A 25,463-nucleotide genomic window follows, 5' to 3' on the forward strand; every position below is an offset into this window, starting at 1 on the left:
GGCGTGCGTCCAATCTGCAAAAAATACGGATCGGACATGGAAAAAAAATGGTCGTGTGCATGAGGCATGAGGTTGTATATGGAAAAAGAGTATAAACCATCAGCAGTTCTCGTGTTTTGTTTGTACCCCACAGTAAACAGAGGGTTAACATGGTTTATATGGTATCTTAAAACAGCTCTATCCACAAATGTTGCTTCTGAAATTCACTAAAATCTGAAATCAAATGGTCCACCCACATGACACGGAAAGGGAATATGTATACGTATTTTTACAGTTACACATACAGGTAGAGACTGCACATTGTATACAGGTTCAAATTAGGCTACTTTTACACTTGCGTTTTGGCTTTCCGTTTGTGAGATCCGTTCAGGGCTCTCACAAGCGGTCCAAAACGGATCAGTTTGGCCCTAATGAAATACTTTCAATATTGTTGCTATATTTACACCATGCTAATAAAATAAAACGTTTCTATATAAATTACATTACATATGTATGATTCCACTCTTACTATTGAAACTGTGTAAGAAATGATGTAACACATATTGTATACTTGATAATAGGAAAAATGTTACTTCTTACATCCTTCTTTTTCAACATAGAAATTATGTTATGTTTTAAATGAAAAAATTAAATAAAAATAATTTTACAAGAAAAAGGATCGGCTCAGAATGCATCAGTTTGCCTCCGTTCCGTCTCCATTCCGCTTTGGAGGCAGACACCAAAATTCTGCTTGCAGCGTTTTGGTGTCCGTCTGACGAAACTGAGCCAAACAGATCTGTCCTGGCACAATGTAAGTTAATGGGGACGGATCAGTTTTCTATGACACAATAGAAAACGGATCCGTCCTCCATTGACTTTCAATGGTGTTTAAGACCCGTCTTGGCTATGTTAAAGATAATACAAACGGATCCGTTCTGAACGGATGCAGACGGTTGTATTATCTGAAAGGATTCGTCTGTGCAGATCCATGACCGCACCAAACGCGTGTGTGAAAGTAGCCTTATTTGTTGCTTCAAAGATAGAGCGTTTTTCTATGGGAAATATTTCTCAATGGTACAGTATCTAGCTGTATTATAGTCATAGAAGAGGAGGGAAAATTGAGAGCTATATAGCGTAAGAACTGATAGGAAATCCTATTACATTCTTTCTAATGTTTATTATTATAATACATTTTTATTATAATTTATTATTATTTTCATGTATTTTTTTTATAACAGACTCTTATTAAAGAGATTTGGCTTCTGTAGATTCTATGTATTACTGTGCATATTGATGAGGCAGTTTGAAAATTTGATCCTGTGGTAGATTTGGGGCTTTTCGTTACCCTAGCTACAGACTCTTTAACTTCAAACCAATATTTTGTGACAAAATACATCTGCTGCACTTTTATATTCAAAGTCACTCTCTCTTTTCCAGTATCTAAAACAGATTATAAATTTTGCATGCAGCATAGGTGCCATTTATTTGTGCATTTTAAACCAGAACTCTAGTGCATTTAATAATAAATGTACCCCAGTGATACTCATTTGGGAGCGATATGAGAAAGATAAGCTGAATTTAAATAGTATAGGGGACATTTATCCTTTGCGGTTATTTTTGTGTCAGTTTTAAGTCTGCTTTTGTTTTGTGTTCCTGTGCCAAATTTCAGAAACATTCCACCTTAATAATATATTTGGAGTGAGTGCAATGTTGTTTACACCTTTATCTGTAAAAGTAGACCAGGGGGTTGTAGGCGTAGGTTGCGACTTTTTGCAACTTTTGAGTTGCAAAGGCAGAATGATGTTCCCCTACATCTCCTCATATGCGACGTTTCCACACTTTGGAACTCCACCCCCCCCCCACACATGTTGGACCGACTGTATGAGCAGAGAAAACCCGTTATCAATTTCTTGATGATGCAGATGGATAGGACTACTCCTTGATGTAACTTTGACGTTAGATAGTCGCAGCTTATGTGTGACAACTGCCGTTTGCTCATGCCCTTTGTGGAGGCCCCTTTATTTGTCATTCTCCAGGACTAGTGGATGAATGATGTCATTCCACAGCTTCATGTCCTGGAGAGTATGCTGATAAATCTGACTGTCGAGGGGACAGGAGAAGTGGTGCCTACATCTCACGGCCACCTGAGCCCTGTGGAGGCTGAACTAACACAGAAAGAGGAATAGGATAAGGACATAAATGCCCAGGAATTCTATACAGAACTAGGTTGTTTATCTGCCCAAATGACAGGAGAGGAGCCAGGAGGATCATGAGGAGCCAGAGGGCGACAAGGAGGGCGAAGCAGATGACCCCTCCAGACCGTGGAAGTATGCAGTGGAGATGCAGGTAGGAAATCCCTCTGAGTCCCTTGCACAAATGGCCAAATGCATGCAGAGTTGCTTGTGTAGAGACAGCTGCATTATCACAATTCAGCAGAGGGATGACTACTGGCTCCCCCCAATATTAGACCCTAGGTACCAGTTCAAAATGGGGGTCTTTTTTCCACCTTCTGAGGGGGATGAAAAACTCAACTACTATCAAGACATCCTTTGTAGTCGGTTGGTTGCTGCCTATGCGACCAGGGCTGGGACAAGGTCCACCACCAACAGAGGCTGAGCTGAACTATCTTACTTCACTTCAGGGCAGACTCTCACGCTCTATCCCTGCTGGGGCCTGGGCTGGGTCGTGACACAGTGCTGTGCTGCTGCCTGCTGCTGCTGCCCGCGCTGCTCCTGGTCTCCAGAGGGCGCACATGTGACCTGAGGTCAAAGTGCGCGCTGTACTCAGCCAGTCAGGCAAGCGTCGTCGACGACCACAGATTTACACTGTAAATCACCTTTTTTTGTAAATGATTGTCTTATCACAGTCATGGCCGACATATCCTAGCCATATGCCAATGTCAAAGGAAGCAGCACTGAGAATAAACTGGGCAGTGCACTGAGAAGTAATACACAGTCAGAGCATACAGTTACTGTAATGATGGCATCCATTCCCAGCATTATATTTAGAGCCATCACTTTCTCAGATTACAGAGTGGGCAATGCTGCCATGCTGATGGTGCCAGGTTATAACATGCCAATGCCAGCCTGATGACAGTCATCACTTTCTCAGATTACAGAGTGGGCAATGCTGCCCAGCTGATGGTGCCAGGTTATAACATGCCAATGCCAGCCTGATGATAGTCATCACTTTCTCAGATTACAGAGTGGGCAATGCTGCCCAGCTGATGGTGCCAGGTTATAACATGCCAATGCCAGCCTGATGATAGTCATCACTTTCTCAGATTACAGAGTGGGCAATGCTGCCCAGCTGATGGTGCCAGGTTATAACATGCCAATGCCAGCCTGATGATAGTCATCACTTTCTCAGATTACAGAGTGGGCAATGCTGCCCAGCTGATGGTGCCAGGTTATAACATGCCAATGCCAGCCTGATGACAGTGTACTACACTGTCATCAGGCTGGCATTGGCATGTTATAACCTGGCACCATCAGCTGGGCAGCATTGCCCACTCTGTAATCTGAGAAAGTGATGGCTCTTATAATGCTGGGAATGGATGCCATCATTACAGTAACTGAGTGTAGTATGAGTGGCCGCACATAACGGTAATATAATATACACTGTAACACTACAGCTCCGCTCACCTCTACACCCTGGATATGCCAGTTTCCAGAGCAGGTGCCCGCTCCCGGTGTGCTGTTGCCTGCTGCTGCCCGGCCCGCGCTGCTCCTGGTCTCCAGAGGGTGCCGCGCACATGTGACCTGACTGCGTACAGCGCGTCCGGTCAAAGTGCGCGCGCTGTACGCAGCCAGTAAGCGTCGACTGAGCACAGTGAGCAGACAGCAGAGACCAGAGCAGCGGAGCGGCCGAGCCAGGAGGCGGAGCAGGGAGGGAGCACGTAAGTCAGTGCAGTGCTCACTACTCCCTCCGTCCACCAGGCAGCGCGGCCGGCAGCCCGGCATTCGCGGCAGCAGTAGCGACGGCCGCCCAGAGGCTGGGGAGCTGGCCTGCGCCCTGAGGCTGGAGCCTCCCCAGCCTCTGTGTCGGCCCGGCCCTGTATGCGACCCATTGCCAATCCTCACAAAGCTCTAACTCGGGTGACTCTCTGAGCTTATGCTCCACTGTCATGATTTCTGGAGTGGGGTTGGCGGTTAGGAGCAGCACCAGCTCCATTAGCAGCAACCTAAGCCTTGTCAGCAGCAGAACATGGAGCAGAACCTGATCCAGCAGGTGGTGGCATACCTGGGCAGCCAAACTTGAACTGTGGTCACAACTGCCCGAGTTTGCTCTGGGCAAGATTTCCTACCCAGCCAGTAGTGTGGCATCAGAGCGGGTGAGACTAACCCCCCCCCCCCTTCCCCCACGCTACGCCACTGCAAGAACAGCTAACCTTGCAAATATCCCTGAAGGGGTTGGAGAAATTGCTTGATCAAGAGACCAGACTCTGGTGGGATCTAAAAACATTGCAAACATATGTGTTGAAAGATATGATTCTCAGAGGACTGAGGATCAAAAAAATTCCTACTACGCCGTTTTCAGAGACATTTATGCAACAATGGAATGATACATTGTCGGATTGCTCTCTCAAACTGATACGTCTAATCATTGCTGAGGAGACAATCAAACTTCAGCAGCTAAAGGAGGACATACACAAGGCGGAGCTGCAACTGTCAGATTTCGTACAAAATACAAATTATGATGAATCTTTAAATAAAATACGAATGAATATATCTAAGCTGGAGGACTATGTTGCATCCGTCAAAAAAACTAAAATTTCAGCGAGACTTGAATATGAATATGCAAACAATTAGGTCTATGAGTGGAAACATAGAGACAATGTGAACATTACTCCAAGATCTATTTTGAAAAAGAAAAAGAAAACAATAAGAAATATACTAAAACCAGTGGCGTAACTACCGGGAAGCAGGGGAAGTGGCTGCTTCGGGGCCCGGGCGGACCAGGGGCTCAGCAGCGTGTCAGTCAAGTTTCATAATTATTTAATACAGTTTTGCAGGCCAGGCCCCTTCACATACAGTGCGGCGCCAGCGACATTGTCCATCATCATCCTTCCACCTCCTCATTCCCGGTGCATATTACTGCCAGCCAGTGCAGGAATCAAGCTGGCAGCGCGCTGTTCTAATTAGGCTCGCCCACCAAGTTCCAGTCCTGACCTGAGGAGGGAGCGGCAGGCGGGAGAAACAGCGCAGCAGGAAAGAGGAGCAGCACGGCAGTGGCACAGCAGCGCACATCAGTCACTGGGCTTTTCAGGTATGTCTGTGCCTGCTGCCTGTGTGCCCCCCTTGCCCTTGTCAGCGCAGCCCCTTGCCCCTGTTTGTGCCTCCCTGGCTCTTTCAGCACAGCCCCTGACCCTTATCTGCACCCCTCTGGGCCTTTTCTGTACCTGCCCTGGCCTGTATCCCCCAGGCCACTGTCTGTGCCTCCCTGGCCCCTGTCTGCACCCCTGGGCCCTTGCCATTATCTTCAACACAGTGAAAGCCAGATATCCCTCAAAGGAAGGAAAACCGAGCAAAGGGGTGTCCCCATTACAGAGATCACCAAATCCACCATATTAATGATCTCTGTAATGGGGACACCCCTTTGCTCAGTTTTCCTTCCTTTGAGGGATATCTGGCTTTCACTGTGTTGAAGACCCATAACTGGGGCTTCACAATTATTTTGCATATTACTGTTTCCCAGGGAGCTTTGCACTTTGGATTGCTGTGTTGAGACTGTTAACTGAGGCTCCACAGTATGTTCTGTAGCTGGTCTCCCTAAGATCAGCCATTGTTTTGTTTGAGTAGTCTCCAAGGCATTGCTCCCGGTTAGCCAGAATCCTACTCCACACTGATGAGGGGCAACACCCTGAAACAGCTGTCTGTGGATGGATAACTGGCTTAGGTCTTCCCTGTCACATCCTTAAAGCTTGTAAAAGAGCGGGATCTTGACATAGGGGCGACTTAATATGGTGGATTTGGTGATCTCTGTAATGGGGACACCCCTTTGCTCAGTTTTCCTTCCTTTGAGGGATATCTGGCTTTCACTGTGTTGAAGACCAATAACTGGGGCTCCACAATTATTTTGCATACTACCACATATCGAAGGATTGATTATAACCCAATGGCTGAAATTCAGCAGAAGGTGTAGCTCTAAGAGTAATTTCTGAAAAACAGGCAGAATTTATTTATGTAGAATACCCTACCGTACCAATACTTCATGCACTGCCCAAGGTACACAAATGTGCCCAAAATCCACCTATGAGACCAATTGTCTCGGGAATAGGGGCAGTGTGTGAAAGGTTGTGGGGATGAGTAGACTCTCTGCTTCAGCTATTAGTGAGGGGATTACCTGGTTTTCTACAAGATAGCAGAGATGTTCTGTGCAGCTTTTCATGGAACAGAGAATTCTGTTGGTTGATATGTGATGTTATGATGTGGCACTTGTAGCACTGAAACATCAGTTGGAATTTTGGAGTGATTACACCACGGATCTATGTGAATACATAATACAGGCAGTTGCTTTTTTGATGAAACATAATTACTTCTCCTTCGATGGTCATTTTTATATGCAGGTTTCAGGTGTATCAATGGGGGTGAAATATTCACCTTCGCTGGCAATCCTGGTAATGGCCTATTGGGAGAATCAAGCCATTTATGGCGATGAAAATCTGTTTTCTGATAACCTTTTCTGGTATAGCAGATACATCGATGACCTGCGGGGCGATGTGTCTGCTATACCAGAATTTGTGAATCATTTAAACAGAAATGACTATAATCTGAGGTTCACTTACGATCAAGATCCACACATTGTTTCCTTTCTGGATTTAACACTGTGTGGGATGGGGAAGGAATTAATAGTCTCTTCCACTCCTAGAAAAGCAACAGCAGGCAACACAATCTTACATGCTGCCAGTTCACACCCAAAACACACCATTAAAGCAATCCCCATAGGCGAATTAATGCGCGTTAAGCGCAACTGCTCTGATCCTACCCAATATGAGAAGAAGTCTGTGAAGGTTCTCATTTATCCAGGTCATGGTATATCTGTAAAGAATAAATCAAGGCAACTGGACTTACTGAATCAAGGCATTACTGAAGTAAGTCCAGTTGCCTTGATTTATTATTTACAGATATAATATGAAAAGGCAGAAATACTGACCTAACAGCTAAAAATGCGCAGTTATACAAATTGGTCCCTACGCCATGCCAGACAGCTAGTCTCCAAAAAAAAACGTATCAGTCTTGTTAATAAAAATATCAATAAAAAAGCAGAGTTGCAAACAGCAAGATTTAAAAGTAAACCTGTGCTTATTCTCCAATATAGCAATCAGTTCAATCTGATTAAAGATATTGTTCATAATATTATACTTGCATTTCACCAATACCATGATTAAGATCTGATAGATCGAAACGCGTTGGTGGCGTTACTGCTGTCCATGTGAAGAATTGTATTCTTTTAAATTTATGGAATAAAGATTGAAGACTTTTTATTCATCTCAGTGCTGGACATTTTTCTTAGTTTTCCTGGATTATACAGTACTACGGACTGGACCGGGTCCTTGCAGGAGAGGTAATATGGGGAGTGCTGGCTTATCTTTTTGACCTTCACAGACAATAATAGGATATGTTCTTTTTTTTGCGGAGTGGCCACGCGGACATACGGACACAGAATGCACACAGTAATTTCTGTAATTTTTTTTTGTGGTCCCATTGAAGTGAATGGCTCTGCATACAGACCCCCCAAAAAACGGAACGGACACAGAAAAAAAATAAGTTTGCATGAGCCCTAAGGGTTAGGCTACACTACGACTTTTTGTAGTGCTTCTGATTGATTTTACTTGTTGAACTACAGAATTCAGTTGAATCTTGTGGACTGCAGATGTCATTCAATAGTTAAAATCAATCACTCAACAAAAAGTTGCACTGTAGCCCAGGCCTAAGTGTATGAATTTATAGTAAATGTGTTACTGTACATTATTGTATATCTTTTTTATTTAATAAAATGTCTTATATAAAAATGTTTTGTGTATTTGTTTTATTTTTTACAGTACTTCATTTTATGTTTTCTTTGCCATAAATGGACTTTGATTACAATTTTTTTAATTGCCTACTATACTGACATACTTACAGTAAAACAGAGACACCTGTTAGGCCTTACCACATGCTTTTACAAGAGACAGTCCTTGGGATCTTTCTTATTTCGGGATGTCTTCATTGGGATGTGAATCCCAGCGATGAAGACGCTGAACATGGAAATTACTGCCACAAAAGTGTTCTCCTCTCTGGTAGAAGTACCATGACCAGGCTTAATTGTGACACCAAGAGACTTTACAGCTGTCCACCTGCCAATGAATGTGTTGGCACAATAGCAGTGCCCACATAATCAGCTAGTATGCCAAAGTGCCTCAACAACCTGATGCCCCTGACTTACGTCAAGGTTTTGAGATCATTTTATGCCTAGTGCAGGGTCTAAATCCTGCACCACCTGCTTTGTAGTGTTGATCACGAATATTCAAATTGCGAATTTTAATCACGAATATCGTCACTTCAAGAATTCGCGAATATTTAGAATATTCCAAAATATATTCGTAATCGCGAATATTCAATTTTTAAAAAAAATACCAGTTCAAAATGTTTATGCGAATTTTATGCGAATTTTCGCAATCAAGAAAATGATGCCTGGAGATCACGAATTTGCGAATTCTCGAATATATGGTGAATATTGCCCCTGCCGCTCATCACTACGTGCTTGGAACAAGCATTAGGCATCTCCAATCAAAAAATGTGCACACTTATACAGGGCTTAATGTAACTTAATACACATATTGTAATCAAGATGACAAAGTGAACAATAGGTTTGTAAACCCAATTTCATTCTCTATACAACTGTCTTTTTGTTTTTTGCTCTATTAAAACAACATGTGGGCATTATGGCAAGAACCTTAGAGCGATGCCATGCCATGCATTAGAAACAGATTGTTTGTTCATAGTGCATTGTTATTGGCTGTAGGCTTTTGCGGGTTACTACATGTCCATTAACAATGTACAATAGCCAATCTTCATCTAATGAGCTAATCAAATACCACTGCAGCTTGCATGGCTGGGCAGATCTCAGATGCATCGTGGCTGCACCGCGTGGCCGTACTCTCATAGTACACACTTGCACACGTGGCTACTTTTAAAATAGACATTTCAGCATCATTGTACAATTACATTCTCCTACTGTGGTAATCTAGATATGTAAAGAAAGTGCAGACATAACTGTGAAATGAGAAATACAAGATTGACAGAAATGAAGAGAGGAGTGGAGGGATGAGGATGGAGCAATGACTTGGTGATATGAAATCTCAGCTCCATAATACCACAATGACAAACAATATGAGCCTTACTGCAGTGGCGGACTGGGAACTAAAATTGGCCCCATGTTGCAGGACGGTCCAAATTGACAGAAGAGATGCCATTTGTGTGCACTCCACATACGTATTCAGCAAATTATAGAACATTTATCTATTCTAGAATAGGCATTTGTACAATAGGGACGGTGGAATGCGTAGGATACATATGATCGTATCCATATTTTTCAGATACGCAGTTTGCGGACTGCAAAACGGCAATGGCTGTGTACATGAGTCCTAAAAGGGGTATAACTGTCCATAGGTTGTGTCTAGTATTGCATCTCGCTCCATTTAAGTGAATGGGGCTTAGCAGCAATACCACACACAAGCTATGGACGGGTGTGGCACCGTTTTTGGTAGAAGACAGCACATTTATTTTTACAACTCCCTTAACTAAATGCAGGTTAGTGGTAAAACTCTTTTAGTCAAGTAAAACCCAATCCAGAGGGAAAGAACAAAAGGCATGAGCAAATGTAAAGTCTTATCATGAGGAACACTGTACTATACCTTGTATACTTCTTTTGAAGAAAGCCTTGCAGCCTTCACATGACCACACTCCATAGTGATACCCAGATGCATAGTCACTGCAAACTGCACAATATCGAGTCTCCTTACTGGACTCCATTGGTGCTGTTCCCTTATCATTAGATGAAGATATTCGTTCTCTCCCAAGTTGACGTCTGTTGTCTGAACCCGACCTGAAAAAGAGTGAGCAGAAATAGCTTTTCAGACACAAATCAATGATAATAATACCCCTATTTATGTGGCACATATAAATCCCATTGAGGTGCTGTGGCATGACCTTAAACAGCAGAACAAAGCGCAGGAAAAACAGGACCCATCCAACGGCGCTCTCCCTAAAGAAAAGATCTCGGAACTTGGTAAGTTTTGGGTGGTATCTTTATTTTGAAATGCGTTTCAAGGGCGCATCACCCTCTTCATCATGCGTTAACACAGTATATATTAGTATTTTAATATACCAAAAGGTCAGGGATTCACACAGACTGCATAGGGCCCATATTAAAACGTAATATGGACTCCCCTGCCCTACCCAGTTTCCCTGTATGTGTTCGACAAGTGTTTTCTTTTCAGGAAAATAAGTTGAGCGCCAGCCTCCCCCCTCCCCTTCCCGTAGCAGTCGTGTGGTCTGCCTCCATTGAGGGTAGGCCTGTGCCAAAAGGCATATGTTGGAAAACCCTAGTTCTAGGATTGGTCTCTTGGCACTCCGCTCCAGCTTTTATGAATGATATCTCTCTTGATTGTAAACCAGATGCTGCCGGCAATCATTTTAGTAGATAGATCTTTCACTTAATGATGTGTGAGATGTATTAATGAGAACGGCACCTTTCACAGTTTGGTGCTCCCACTCATGACAAAATCTGAAGCACAGATTAAAAACACTAAACTTTCAAAAGAATGTATCACTCCTTCAGATACAGTAGTGAAGTCACATAACTCATTTCTTTATCCACAGAAGTTTAAATAGGGCAAGTAGCTGTTATTCCAGTGAAATGTTACACTGCATCTATATTTATATAAATGAGCTCTATGACTGTTTATAAAAATACTTAGAAAGATACACATAGGTACTTTTATATGTTAGTAAGGCCTCTTTCACACTTGCGTTGTCCGGATCCGTCATGTACTCCATTTGCCGGAAGTGCCCGCCGGATCCATAACAACGCAAGTGAACTGAAAGCATTTGAAGACGGATCCGTCTTCAAAATGCGTTCAGTGTTACTATGGCAGCCAGGACGCTATTAAAGTCCTGGTTGCCATAGTAGTAGTGGGGAGCGGGGGAGCAGTATACTTACCGTCCGTCGGACGGTAAGTATACTGCTCCCCGCTCCCCACTACACTTTACCATGGCAAACAGGACTTTAGTGTCCTGGCAGCCATGGTAACCATTCAGAAAAAGCTAACCGTCGGATCCGGTAATGCGCCAAAATGACGTTTAGCTTAAGGCCGGATTCGGATTAATGTCTTTCAATGGGCATTAATTCCGGATCCGGCCTTGCGGCAAGTGTTCAGGAGTTTTGTCCGGAGCAAAAAGCGCAGCATGCTGCGGTATTTTCTCCGGCCAAAAAGCGTTCTGTTCCGGAACTGAAGATCCTGATGCATCCTGAATGCATGGGGATAATCCTGATCAGGATTCTTCCGGCATAGAGCCCCGACGACGGAACTCTATGCCGGAACACAACAACGCAAGTGTGAAAGAACCCTAACCCTGCAGATTTTTAAGGTGATTAGACCATAAGATGTGCAATCACTCAGCTATCTCTGGCAGCCCCAAAGAGTTGAATTGAGCAGTAGCCTGCATGAGTGTCACCCACTCACTTTAAACAGGGGCCCCCTGGTGCATAGCTACAGAGGGTGCAGAGGTAGCAGTCGCTTCCGGGCCAAAGACCCGTGTGCCGCACAAGAACACATCGGTATTACAGAAAGTGCATGCTGCTCAAGTTACACCTCTGGCTGGAGGGAAGGGGTTAGGTCAAGAATTTGGCATGGGGGGTGCAGTTTCAATTTTTGCCTCAGGCAGCACAAAGGCTATGTGCTTCCCTCAGCCTGGCCACAAAGCACTGAGGGAAAGCGGGACCAAGCTGAACTCTTGCACCAGGGCCCATGAGCCTTTAGCTATGCCCCTGCGGGCCCCCGTTTTTGCGATCAGCAGGGGCCCTAGTGGTCAGAGACACGCCAATCACACACTTATCCCTTTTCCTGTGGATAAAAGTGATCAAAAAGCTGTAAATACTCCAGAATGGTATCAATGAAAAGTACAAAAGTACAGTACTCACACAGCTCTGTACACATAGCTACAAAAAAGTTATACGGGTCAGAATGTGGTGATGAAAAAAAAAATAATATTTTTTTCTATGCTATTCTATTGAATCAAACCACCAGTATCAAACCACCAGAAAAAACTATACATATAAGGTATTGCCGGATTTGTACTGACCTAGAATGAAAGTCAGTTTTATCACACATCGAACATTGTAAATAAATAAAAAACCATAAAGCTGTGGCAGAATAGCTTTTTTTTTCCAATTCCACCCCATTTGGAATTCTTTACTGCCTCCCACTACATTATATGCAATATTAAATGATGTCATTGGAAAGCACAATTTGTCCTGCAAAAAACAAGCCCTCATAAGGCTATTTTAATGGAATTTTTAAAAATTTTTATTATGCCTTTGGCATGGCAGGGAGCGCAAAATGGAAACGCAAAAATGAAAAACCTCCAGGGTAGAAAAGGTTAACAAGTGTATTACAAGTCCAAACATTGATTTCACCACTGTAGGAACAGCAAACATCTGCAGTGTACAGCAACACTATACATACAGAAATTGGACATTTGAAACGCCTTATACTTTGCTGGATTCACACGTGCAATGAAACAAGCAGGGGAAGCCACAGCTGTGGCACACTACAAACAGTGGGACCCAATAAACAGGCTCCAATAGACCATCATCCTTACCCTCCAGCAATGACATTGTGGAGAGGTGAGAGGTGCATTGCACCATAATTTACTTGGTTAAATGATCTATAAGACACAGTGCATTTACTGACATGTTAAAGAATTTATCAAGCCCTGCACTCCAGAAATCTGGCTTAAAAAAGTCACAAAATAGGACTTTTGGGACTTTTTGGGGTCACTTGCGCAGAAATCTTGGGACTTTTCACATTTTTACACCACTCCTTTTTTGAAAAGTTGGTGGGAAAGTGGACACATTTTGCTATGTTAAAAAGTTTCACGCCACATTTATCACTGGGGCTCTTTAAAAAAAAAAAAAAAAAAAAGTCTCAAACTCACTCCAGTACGGGAGTGCCATAGAAAACTGGAGTATTCTAGACAAATATGTTAGGCTTAAAGAGGATGTGCACATTTAGGAGGATAGTTCTCCTGGGCACACCTACAAAAGAAAGCATACTTACCTGCTTCCTGATGCTGGCCCCTGATTCCTGCTCTATCCAGCCTCCGTTGCTCCATTCGGGTCTCTGGATGTAAACTTCTGGTTTGATGCCGCTTCAGCCAATCGCTGGCTGCAAAGGTGACCTGCTGCCCTTCCGTCACTCATTTCTCATGACGCAAGGGGAGCAGGTCACCACTGTAGCCAGCAATTTACATCCAGGGACCCAAACAAAGCAGCTGGGTCTAGAAGCAGTTGGGAGATAGCGTTGAAACGCAAGTAAGTATGCATTTGAAATTGACAACGTAATTGACAACGTATACTGCTAGTGGTGCTTGGTCATTAAGCACAAAATAAAGGTGTGGAAACCTTTATATTGGGTTCTGCAGTAGGCTATTAGAGATGTCCCGAATAGTTCGTCGGCGAATAGTTCCCGGCGAGTATAGCTTGTTCGCATTCGCCGCGGCGGGCGAACATATGCGATGTTCGGTCTTCCCCCCTATACATCATCATTGAGCAAACTTTGACCCTGTACCTCACAGTCAGCAGACACATTCCAGCCAATCAGCAGCAAACCCTCCCTCCCAGACCCTCCCACCTCCTGGACAGCATCCATTTTAGATTCATTCGGAAGCTGCATTCTTAGTGAGAGGAGGGACAGTGCTGCTGCTGCTGATTTAATAGGCAAAGCGTTAGCTAGGGCAGTGTTCTGTGTCCACAGACTCATCTGCTGTAAGGACAGCGTCCTGACAGCACCCAAAAAAGCCCTTTTTAGGGCTGGTATATCAGTCTGCTTTTTTTTATTTATATATATATATATATATATATATATATATTGCTGTTGCCTGCCCGTGTGTGAGAGGCTGCAGGCTCACAGACAGTACTGTGTGCACACCATTCATACAGGGTGTCACAGACAGTACCTTGCAGATAAAAAAAAGTCAATGTATTATTTCTCTGTGATATAATCGCAGTTGCAAGCCAGTGAGTGTCTGGTCCACAGACTGTACTGTGGCCACTGGCTAGTCCACCACTCATATCGTTACAGGGTGTCACTCACAAAACCTTGCAGATTAACCACCTCAGGCCCCTAGCTTAAACACCCTTAATGACCAGGCCTCTTTTTACACTTCTGACCTACCCTACTTTCACCGTTTATTGCTCGGTCATGCAACTTACCACCCAAATGAATTTTACCTCCTTTTCTTCTCACTAATAAAGCTTTCATTTGGTGGTATTTCATTGCTGCTGACATTTTAACTTTTTTTGTTATTAATCGAAATTTACCGATTTTTTTGCAAAAAAAAGAAATTTTTCACTTTCAGTTGTAAAATTTTGCAAAAAAAACAACATCCATATATACATTTTTTTCTAAATTTATTGTTCTACATATCTTTGATAAAAAAAAATGTTTGGGTAAAAAAAAAAAATGGTTTGGGTAAAAGTTATAGCGTTTACAAACTATGGTACAAAAATGTGAATTTCTGCTTTTTGAAGCAGCTCTGACTTTCTGAGCACCTGTCATATTTCCTGAGGTTCTACAATGCCCAGACAGTAGAAAAACCCCACAAATGACCCCATTTCGGAAAGTAGACACCCCAAGGTATTCGCTGATGGGCATAGTGAGTTCATAGAACTTTTTATTTTTTGTCACAAGTTAGCGGAAAATGATGATTTTTTATTTTATTTTTCTTACAAAGTCTCATATTTCACTAACTTGCGACAAAAAATAAAAACTTCCATGAACTCACTATGCCCATCATGAAATACCTGGGGGTGTCTTCTTTCCAAAATGGGGTCACTTGTGGGGTAGTTATACTGCCCTGGCATTTTAGGGGCCCAAATGCGTGCGAAGTAGTTTGAAATCAAAATCTGTAAAAAATGGCTGGTGAAATCCGAAAGGTGGTCTTTGGAATGTAGGCCCCTTTGCCCACCTAGGCTGCAAAAAAGTGTCACACATGTGGTATCTCCGTACTCAGGAGAAGTTGGGCAATGTGTTTTGGGGTGTCATTTTACATATACCCATGCTGGGTGAGATAAATATCTTGGTCAAATGCCAACTTTGTATAAAAAAATGGGAAAAGTTGTCTTTAGCCAAGATATTTCTCTCACCCAGCATGGGTATATGTAAAAAGACACCACAAAACACATTTCCCAACTTCTCCTGAGTACGGGGATAGCAGATGTGTGACACTTTTTTGCAGCCTAGGTGGGCAAAGGGGCCCACATTCCAAAGAGCACCTTTCAGATTTCACCGGCCATTTTTTACAGATTTTGATTTCAAACCACTTCTCACGCATTCGGCCCCTAAAATGCCAGGGCAGTATAACTACCCCACAAGTGACCCCATTTTGGAAAGAAGACACCCCCAGGTATTTCGTGATGGGCATAGTGAGTTCATGGAAGTTTTTATTTTTTGTCACAAGTTAGTGGAATATGAGACTTTGTAAGAAAAAATAAAATAAAAATAAAATCAGCATTTTCCGCTAACTTGTGACAAAAAATAAAAAATTATAGTAACTCGCCATGCCCCTCACGGAATACCTTGGGGTGTCTTCTTTCCAAAATGGGGTCACTTGTGGAGTAGTTATACTGCCCTGGAATTTTAGGGCCCCAAATGCGTGCGAAGTAGTTTGAAATCAAAATCTGTAAAGAATGGCCGGTGAAATCCGAAAGGTGCTCTTTGGAATGTGGGCCCCTTTGCCAACCTAGGCTGCAAAAAAGTGTCACACATGTGGTATCTCCGTACTCAGGAGAAGTTGGGCAATGTGTTTTGGGGTGTCATTTTACATATACCCATGCTGGGTGAGATAAATATCTTGGTCAAATGCCAACTTTGTATAAAAAAAATGGGAAAAGTTGTCTTTTGCCAAGATATTTCTCTCACCCAGCATGGGTATATGTAAAAAGACACCCCAAAACACATTGCCGAACTTCTCCTGAGTACGGGGATACCAGATGTGTGACACTTTTTTGCAGCCTAGGTGGGCAAAGGGGCCACACATTCCAAAGAGTACCTTTCAGATTTCACCGGCCTTTTTTTACAGATTTTGATTTCAAACCACTTCTCACGCATTCGCCCCCTAAAATGCCAGGGCAGTATAACTACCCCACAAGTGACCCCATTTTGGAAAGAAGACACCCCCAGGTATTTCGTGATGGGCATAGTGAGTTCATGGAAGTTTTTATTTTTTGTCACAAGTTAGTGGAATATGAGACTTTGTAAGAAAAAAAAAAAAAGAAAAAAAATCATCATTTTCCGCTAAATTGTGACAAAAAATTAAAAATTCTAGGAACTCGCCATGCCCCTCACGGAATACCTTGGGGTGTCTTCTTTCCAAAATGGGGTCACTTTTGGGGTAGTTATACTGCCCTGGCATTCTAGGGGCCCTAATGTGTGGTAAGTAGGTAAATGACCTGTGAAATCCGAAAGGTGCTCTTTGAAATGTGGGCCCCTTTGCCCACCTAGGCTGCAAAAAAGTGTCACACATGTGGTATCGCCGTATTCAGGAGAGGTTGGGCAATGTGATTTGGGGTGTCTTTTTACATATACCCATGCTGGGTGAGATAAATATCTCAGCAAAAGACAACTTTTCCCATTTTTTATACAAAGTTGGCATTTGACCAAGATATTTATCTCACCCAGCATGGGTATATGTAAAATGACACCCCAAAACACATTGCCCAACTTCTCCTGATTACGGCGATACCAGATGTGTGACACTTTTTTGCAGCCTAGATGCGCAAAAGGGCCCACATTCCTTTTATGAGGGCATTTTTAGACATTTGGATCCCAGACTTCTTCTCACGCTTTAGGGCCCCTAAAATGCGAGGGCAGTATAAATACCCCACATGTGACCCCATTTTGGAAAGAAGACACCCCAAGGTATTCAATGAGGGGCATGGCGAGTTCATCGATTTTTTTTTTTTTTGGCACAAGTTAGCGGAAATTTATTATTTTATTTTTTTTCTCACAAAGTCTCCCTTTCCGCTAACTTGGGACAAAAATTTTGATCTTTCATGGACTCAATATGCCCCTCAGCGAATACCTTGGGGTGTCTTCTTTCCGAAATGGGGTCACATGTGGGGTATTTATACTGCCCTGGCATTCTAGGGGCCCTAAAGCGTGAGAAGAAGTCTGGAATATAAATGTCTAAAAATTTTTACGCATTTGGATTCCGTGAGGGGTATGGTGAGTTCATGTGAGATTTTATTTTTTGACACAAGTTAGTGGAATATGAGACTTTGTAAGAAAAAAATAATAATTTCCGCTAACTTGGGCCAAAAAAATTTCTGAATGGAGCCTTACAGGGGGGTGATCAATGACAGGGGCGGTGATCAGGGAGTCTATATGGGGTGATCACCCCCCTGTCATTGATCACCCCCCTATAAGGCTCCATTCAGATGTCCGTATGTGTTTTGCGGATCCGATCCATGTATCCGTGGATCCGTAAAAAACATACGGACATCTGAATGCAGCCTTACAGGGGGGTGATCAATGACAGGGGGGTGATCAATGACAGGGGGGTGATCAATGACAGGGGGCTGATCAGGGAGTCTATATGGGGTGATCACCCCCCTGTCATTGATCACCCCCCTATAACGCTCCATTCAGATGTCCGTATGTGTTTTGCGGATCCGATCCATGTATCCGTGGATCCGTAAAAATCATACGGACATCTGAATGCGGCCTTACAGGGGGGGTGATCAATGACAGGGGGTGATCAATGACAGGGGGGTGATCAGGGAGTCTATATGGGGTGATCACCCCCCTGTCATTGATCACCCCCCTATAAGGCTCCATTCAGATGTCCGTATGTGTTTTGCGGATCTGATCCATGTATCCGTGGATCTGTAAAAATCATACGGACGTCTGAATGGAGCCTTACAAGGGGGTGATCAATGACAGGGGGGTGATCAATGACAGCGGGGTGATCAGGGAGTCTATATGGGGTGATCACCCCCTGTCATTGATCACCCCCCTGTAAGGCTCCATTCAGACGTCCGTATGTGTTTTGCGGATCTGATCCATGTATCAGTGGATCCGTAAAAATCATACGGATGTCTGAATGGAGCCTTACAGGGGGGTGATCAATGACAGGGGGGTGATCAATGACAGGGGGGTGATCAGGGAGTCTATATGGGGTGATCACCCCCCTGTAAGGCTCCATTCAGACGTCTGTATGTGTTTTGCGGATCCGATCCATGTATCCGTGGATCCGTAAAAAACATACGGACATCTGAATGCAGCCTTACAGGGGGGGTGATCAATGACAGGGGGGTGATCAATGACAAGGGGGTGATCAGGGAGTCTATATGGGGTGATCACCCCCGTCATTGATCACCCCCCTGTAAGGCTCCATTCAGATGTCCGTATGTGTTTTGCGGATCCGATCCATGTATCCGTGGATCCGTAAAAAACATACGGACGTTTGAATGGAGCCTTACAGGGGGGTGATCAATGACAGGGGGGTGATCAGGGAGTCTATATGGGGTGATCACCCCCGTCATTGATCACTCCCCTGTAAGGCTCCATTCAGACGTCCGTATGTGTTTTGCGGATCCGATCCATGTATCAGTGGATCCGTAAAAATCATACGGACGTCTAAATGGAGCCTTACAGGGGGGTGATCAATGACAGGGGGGTGATCAATGACATGGGGGTGATCAGGGAGTCTATATGGGGTGATCAGGGGTGAATAAGGGGTTAATAAGTGACGGGGAAGGGGGTGTAGTGTAGTGTGGTGCTTGGTGCTACTTATTACTGAGCTACCTGTGTCCTCTGGTGGTCGATCCAAACAAAAGGGACCACCAGAGGACCAGGTAGCAGGTATATTAGACGCTGTTATCAAAACAGCATCTAATATACCTGTTAGGGGTTAAAAAAATCACATCTCCAGCCTGCCAGCGAACGATCGTCGCTGGCAGGCTAGAGATCCACTCGCTTACCTTCCGATCCTGTGAACGCGCGCGCCTGTGTGCGCGCGTTCACAGGAAATCTCGCGTCTCGCGAGATGACGCATATATGCGTGACTCTGCGCAGGGCTGCCGCCTCCGGAACGCGATCCTGCGTTAGGCGGTCCGGAGGCGGTTAAAAAAAGTCCATTTATTATTTCTCTGTGATATAATCGCAGTTGCAAGCCAGTGAGTGTCTGGCCCACAGACTGTACTGTGGCCACTGGCTAGGCCACCACTCATACCGTTACAGGGTGTCACTCACAAAACCTTGCAGATAAAAAAAAGTCAATTTATTATTTCTCTGTGATATAATCGCAGTTGCAAGCCAGTGAGAGGCTGCAGGCTCACAGACAGTACTGTGTGCACACCATTCATACAGGGTGTCACAGACAGTACCTTGCAGATAAAAAAAAAAGTCAATTTATTATTTCTCTGTGATATAATCGCAGTTGCAAGCCAGTGTGTGTCAGGCCCACACAGACTGTACTGTGGCCACTGGCTAGGCCACCACTCATACCGTTACAGGGTGTCACTCACAATACCTTGCAGATAAAAAGAGAGTCCTTTATTATTTCTCTGTGATATAATCGCAGTTGCAAGCGAGTGAGAGGCTGCAGGCTCACAGACAGTACTGTGTGCACACCATTCATACAGGGTGTCACAGACAGTACCTTGCAGATAAAAAAAAGTCCATTTATTATTTCTCTGTGATATAATCGCAGTTGCAAGCCAGTGTGTGTCAGGCCCACACAGACTGTACTGTGCCCACTGCCCACCAATTATATAGGGTGGCACAGTACCTTGCACGCATAGTACCACTTATCTAAAAAAAAAGAGGCAGGCCACCCCGCAGGGGCCGTCGTGGTGCTATGATTTCCGCTGGCCCTGGAATAATGCCCAGTGTTCAGAGGCCACATACCCTGAACCCGAAAAATTCAGAGAAAATAGTTGACTGGCTTACACAGGACACCCAATCTTCAACAGCTTCCGCTAAGAACCTTGACGCACCATCCTCCTTCAGCTCAGCTTCGGTCACCTGCTCTCAAGTTACCACTCTCCCGCCCACCGCCACCACCACCACAGCCACCACAGCCGCTTCAATTGATCCGTCAGAGGAGTTATTTACACATCAGTTGGATGAAATTAATGATGCGCAACCATTATTGCCAGAGGATGGAGATAACAGGGATATGTCTCAGTCAGGCAGCATTACACACATGGACGTACAGTGTGATGATGATGATGATGTTGTACCCGCTGCTGCTTCCTTTGCTGAGGTGTCAGATACAAGTGAAGTGGTTGATGATGACGATGTGTCCGTGGATGCCACGTGGGTGCCTGCTCGAAGAGAAGAAGAAGAGGGGGAAAGTTCAGAAGGGGAGACAGAGAGAAGGAGGAGACGAGTTGGAAGCAGGGGGAGGTCGTCGCAAGGAGCTAGTGGCACAGTCAGACAGCATGTATCGGCACCCGGGGTCAGACAGACAGCACGCCAATCAACGCATGCTGTTGCCACCACCAGAATGCCATCATTGCAGAGCTCAGCAGAGTGGCATTTTTTTTGTGTGTCTGCCTCTGACAACAGCGATACCATTTGCAATCTGTGCCAAAAGAAACTGAGTCGTGGGAAGTCCAACACCCACCTAGGTACAACTGCTTTGCAAAGGCACATGATCGCACATCACAAACGCCTATGGGATCAACACATGAGTACAAGCAGCACACAAACTCAAAGCCACCATCCTCCTCCTGGTCCAGCATCTTCAGCCACGTCAACCACTGCTGTCCTCCTTGCCCCCTCTCAATCATCCGCCACTCCGCCTCTCACCTTCAGCAGTTCCTGCTCATCTGCCCACAGTCAGGTGTCTGTCAAGGACATGTTTGAGCGTAAGAAGCCAATGTCACAAAGTCACCCCCTTGCCCGGCGTCTGACAGCTGGCTTGACGGAACTCTTAGCCCGCCAGCTTTTACCATACCAGCTGGTGGAGTCTGAGGTCTTTCGCTATTGGGACACCACAGTGGAAGGTACCCGGATGAATTTTATTTTCAAAAAAGGCATTCCCAAACCTCTACTCAGTTATTGAAAAGGAAGTCATGGCATCTCTGGCATACAGTGTTGGGGCAAGGGTCCATCTGACCACTGATACCTGGTCTGCAACGCACGGTCAGGGCAGGTATATCACGTACGCTGCGCATTGTGCAGCGGAGTTGGTGACACCGCCACGACTTGCAGACAGGCCTACTGCCACCTCCTCTACTCCTCCTACTCCATCCTTTTCGATAACCTCCTTGGCTGAGTCCTCTTCTGCTGCAGCGTCTGGCTGCACATCAACTGAATCCCCCCAGCTCCCCAGGGGCTATTCCACATCCCGGATACAACAGTGTCACGCTGTCTTGGGGTTGACTTGCCTTAAAGCAGAGAGCCACACCGGACCAGCACTCCTGTCCGCCCTGAACGCACAGGTGGATCAGTGGCTGACCCCGCACCAACTGGAGATCGGCAAAGTGGTGTGTGACAATGGAAGCAATTTGTTGGCGGCATTGAATTTGGGCAAGTTGTCACATGTGCCGTGCATGTGTTGAATCTCATCGTACAATGCTTTGTGTCTAAGTACCCAGGCTTACAGGACGTCCTCAAGCAGGCCAGGAAGGTGTGTGGCCATTTCAGGCGTTCCTACACGGCCATGGCGCACTTTTAAGATATCCAGCGGCAAAACAACATGCCAGTGAGGCGTTTGATTTGCGACAGCCCGACACGTTGGAATTCAACACTCCTAATGTTCGACCACCTGCTCCAACAAGAAAAAGCAATCAACAAGTATTTGTATGACCGGGGTGCTAGGACAGCCTCTGCAGAGCTGGGAATTTTTTTGCTACGTTACTGGACGCTCATGCGCAATGCCTGTAGGCTCATGCGTCCTTTTGAGGAGGTGACAAACCTAGTCAGTCGCACCGAAGGCACCATCTGTGACCTCATCCCATTTGTTTTCTTCCTGGAGCGTGCCCTGCGAAGAGTGCTGGATCAGGCTGTAGATGAGCGTGAAGAGGAAGAGGAAGAGTTGTGGTCACCATCACCACCAGAAACAGCCTTGTCATCATCGCTTGCCGGACCTGCGGCAACGCTGGAAGAGGAGTATGAGGAAGAGGAGTCAGAGGAGGAATGTGGCTTTGAGGAGGAGGAAGACCAACCAGAGCAGGCTCGTTGTTGTCACCTATCTGGGATCCGTGGTGTTGTACGTGGCTGGGGGGAAGAACAGACCGTCAATGACATCAGTGAGGACGAGGAACGGGAAATCAGTAGCTCGGCATCCAACCTTGTGTAAATGGGGTCTTTCATGCTGTCACGTCTGTTGAGGGACCCTCGTATAAAAAGGATGAAGGAGAACGACCTGTACTGGGTGGCCACGCTACTAGACCCCCGGTATAAGCAGAAAGTGGCGGAAATGTTACCAAATTACCAAAAGTCGGAAAGGATGCAGCTGTTCAAAACCAAACAAAAAAATATGCTTTACACAGCTTATAAGGGGGATGTCACAGCACAACGGGAAGAGGTGAAAGTAATCCTCCTCCTCCCACGATCACGCCGGCACGGACAGGACACTTTACAGACGTGTTGTTGATGGAGGACATGTGGAGCTTTTTCAGTCCTACACATCGCCACAGCCCTTTGGGATCCAGCCTTAGAGAACGACTCGACCGACAGGTAGCAGACTACCTCGCCTTAACTGCAGATATCGACACTCTGAGGAGCGATGAACCCCTTGACTACTGGGTGTGCAGGCTTGACCTGTGGCCTGAGCTATCCCAGTTTGCGAAAGAACTTCTGGCCTGCCCCGCTTCAAGTGTCCTGTCAGAAAGGACCTTCAGTGCAGCAGGATGCATTGTCACTGACAAGAGAAGTCACCTCGGTCAAAAAAGTGTTGATTTCCTCACCTTCATTAAGATGAATGAGGCATGGATCCTGAAGGGACTGACAGTGGGGGATACGTTTGACTAACAAAAGGCCTGATGACATGCCTTGGCCTCAAAATGGTCCCCACGCTGCTGTATTTAATGTCTGCATACCGGATGACTTTCGTGAATTCTCCGCCACCAAATAGGGTTCAAGCCGCAATGTTTTAGTCACCTTTCTGCCTGGAAAACATACATTTTTCCGGCCGCTGCTAAAACAGCGGCTGCAACAATACCATTATTTTTCAGGCATGTGTACATGCCTAATTTTTCTGGCCTCTGGTGCTGCACTGTGGCTGCAAAAACAAAACCAAAAAAAAGGCACATACATGTGTCAATTCCCCTTCGTGATCGTTACCTTGTCGTGGTGAAGGGGCTTGCGTATCACAATGAAGCGATCATCACCTCTATGAGTGTGTTGGCAATGTTGCCACACCCCAGATGATAAGGCCGTTGCTTCATTATGATCAGACCAAAAGCGATCGGCTGGATAATTTTTCATAAAAAAAAACATTAATTTTCTTTTCTTTTTTTAAGTTGTATGGGTTTTTTATACATAAAATAAAAAAATCATAATAAAGTCTCTTAATAGTTTATTAGAAATAATGCAGACAATTTAAAAAATCCCCATCAATTCCAATACAAAGCAAGTACAGAGCTCAGAACTAAATTATTTCAGGATGTCATAATGGTTCGTTAATTCGACAATGGTTAATCAATTCGACATACGTCCCCTGATAGGGGACGTAACAGGGATTAAACTGATAGGAATAGTACTAGTTAAGACACCACTCATATAGGGTGTCACAGCACATTGCTCCGTGCACGCCCAGTGCCCCAACTTGGGAGTAAGAGGACTGACCAAGCTGCTTTTTCCATCTCCCGGTTCCTAAAATCAATTCAGTTTGGTGTATCAGAGTTTGGTCTGTCGTCACTGTGAAGGCAGTCGAAGGTACCCGGCCTAAATTTTTTTTTCAAAAAAGGCAATCCCTGATATGGGACGTAACAGGGATTAAACTGATAGGAATAGTACTAGTTAAGACACCACTCACATAGGGTGTCACAGCACATTGCTCTGTGCACGTGCAGTGCCCCAACTTGGGAGTAAGAGGACCGACCAAGCTGCTTTTTCCATCTCCCGGTTCCTAAAATCAATTCAGTTTGGTGTATCAGAGTTTGGTCTGTCACTGTGAAGGCAGTCGAAGGTACCCAGCCTAAAAATTTTTTTCACAAAAGGCAATCCCTGATATGGGACGTAACAGGGATTAAACTGATGAGAAGAGAACTACAAAAAATACCACTCATATCGGGTGTGACAGTAAATTGCACGGCGCAGACGCAGTGACTGTGGATTCAAACAAAGGGGAGGGAGCCAGCGTTTTTTTAACCATCTCCCCGTTCGAAAAATCAATTCAATAAATGGACCCCAGATTAGGGACGTAACAGGGATTAAACTGATGAGAATAATACTACAGAAAATACCACTCATATCGGGTGTGACAGTAAATTGCACAGTGCAGACGCAGTGACCGTGGATTCAAACAAAGGGGAGGGAGCCAACGTTTTTTTAACCATCTCCCCGTTCAAAAAATCAATTCAATTCACCTTTCGGGGACCCTTGGTGTTGTACGTGGCTGGGTGGAGGAAGAAACCTTCAATGACATCAACGGGACATGCAACCTTGTGAAAATGGGGAGTTTGCGGTTGGGCAAATGGACTGTTTGTGGTTGTTTGCAGTGCATTAAAAGGGGAGTTTGGTCTGTCAATGTCTGTGAAGCGGGCATAACCCTTACACTACCTGATCGATACAACATCATACCTGATCGTATACACACACTGGATGTTTTAAACGACGTTGTTCAAAAAAATTTAGGATTGTTAGGTGATTTATGCCCTTTATGGATTAAAACCCAACTCTGCGTCAACTATGTAATTTTCCATGGGAGTTTTGCCATGGATCCCCCTCTGGCATGCCACAGTCCAGGTGTTAGTCCCCTTGAAACAACTTTTCCATCACTACTGTTGCTAGAAAGAGTCCCTGTGGGTTTTAAAATTCGCCTGCCTATTGAAGTCTATGGCGGTTCGCCCGGTTCGCGAACATTTGCAAAAATTCGTGCTCGCCGTTCGCGAACGGAAAATTTTATGTTCGCGACATCTCTATAGGCTATATGTTGAGGTAGGGTCACGATGGTGGCATCTCCCTTTGCTGTGATACAGGCCGCCACTCATGGTATGGTAATAGTCATACAGATGCCTGATCTCCTGTTGTACTGTATGTC

At 44.8% G+C, this 25,463-nt stretch overlaps 1 protein-coding gene across 3 annotated transcripts in view; it reads right to left on the minus strand.

Annotated features, from left to right (window-relative positions):
• The window catches only part of ESR1 (estrogen receptor 1), a 524,188-nt gene that overhangs the window by 188,799 nt on the left and 309,926 nt on the right, over nt 1-25,463 (minus strand). For all 3 annotated transcript variants that reach the window (XM_040429500.1, XM_040429501.1, XM_040429499.1), the window contains one exon: nt 9,878-10,068. In XM_040429500.1, coding sequence (XP_040285434.1) covers nt 9,878-10,068 — 191 coding nt within the window. The remainder of the gene's footprint in view (nt 1-9,877; nt 10,069-25,463) is intronic.

The sequence above is a fragment of the Bufo bufo genome, chromosome 4 (genome assembly GCF_905171765.1).
Source record: "Bufo bufo chromosome 4, aBufBuf1.1, whole genome shotgun sequence".
In the NCBI taxonomy this organism is placed as follows: domain Eukaryota; kingdom Metazoa; phylum Chordata; class Amphibia; order Anura; family Bufonidae; genus Bufo; species Bufo bufo.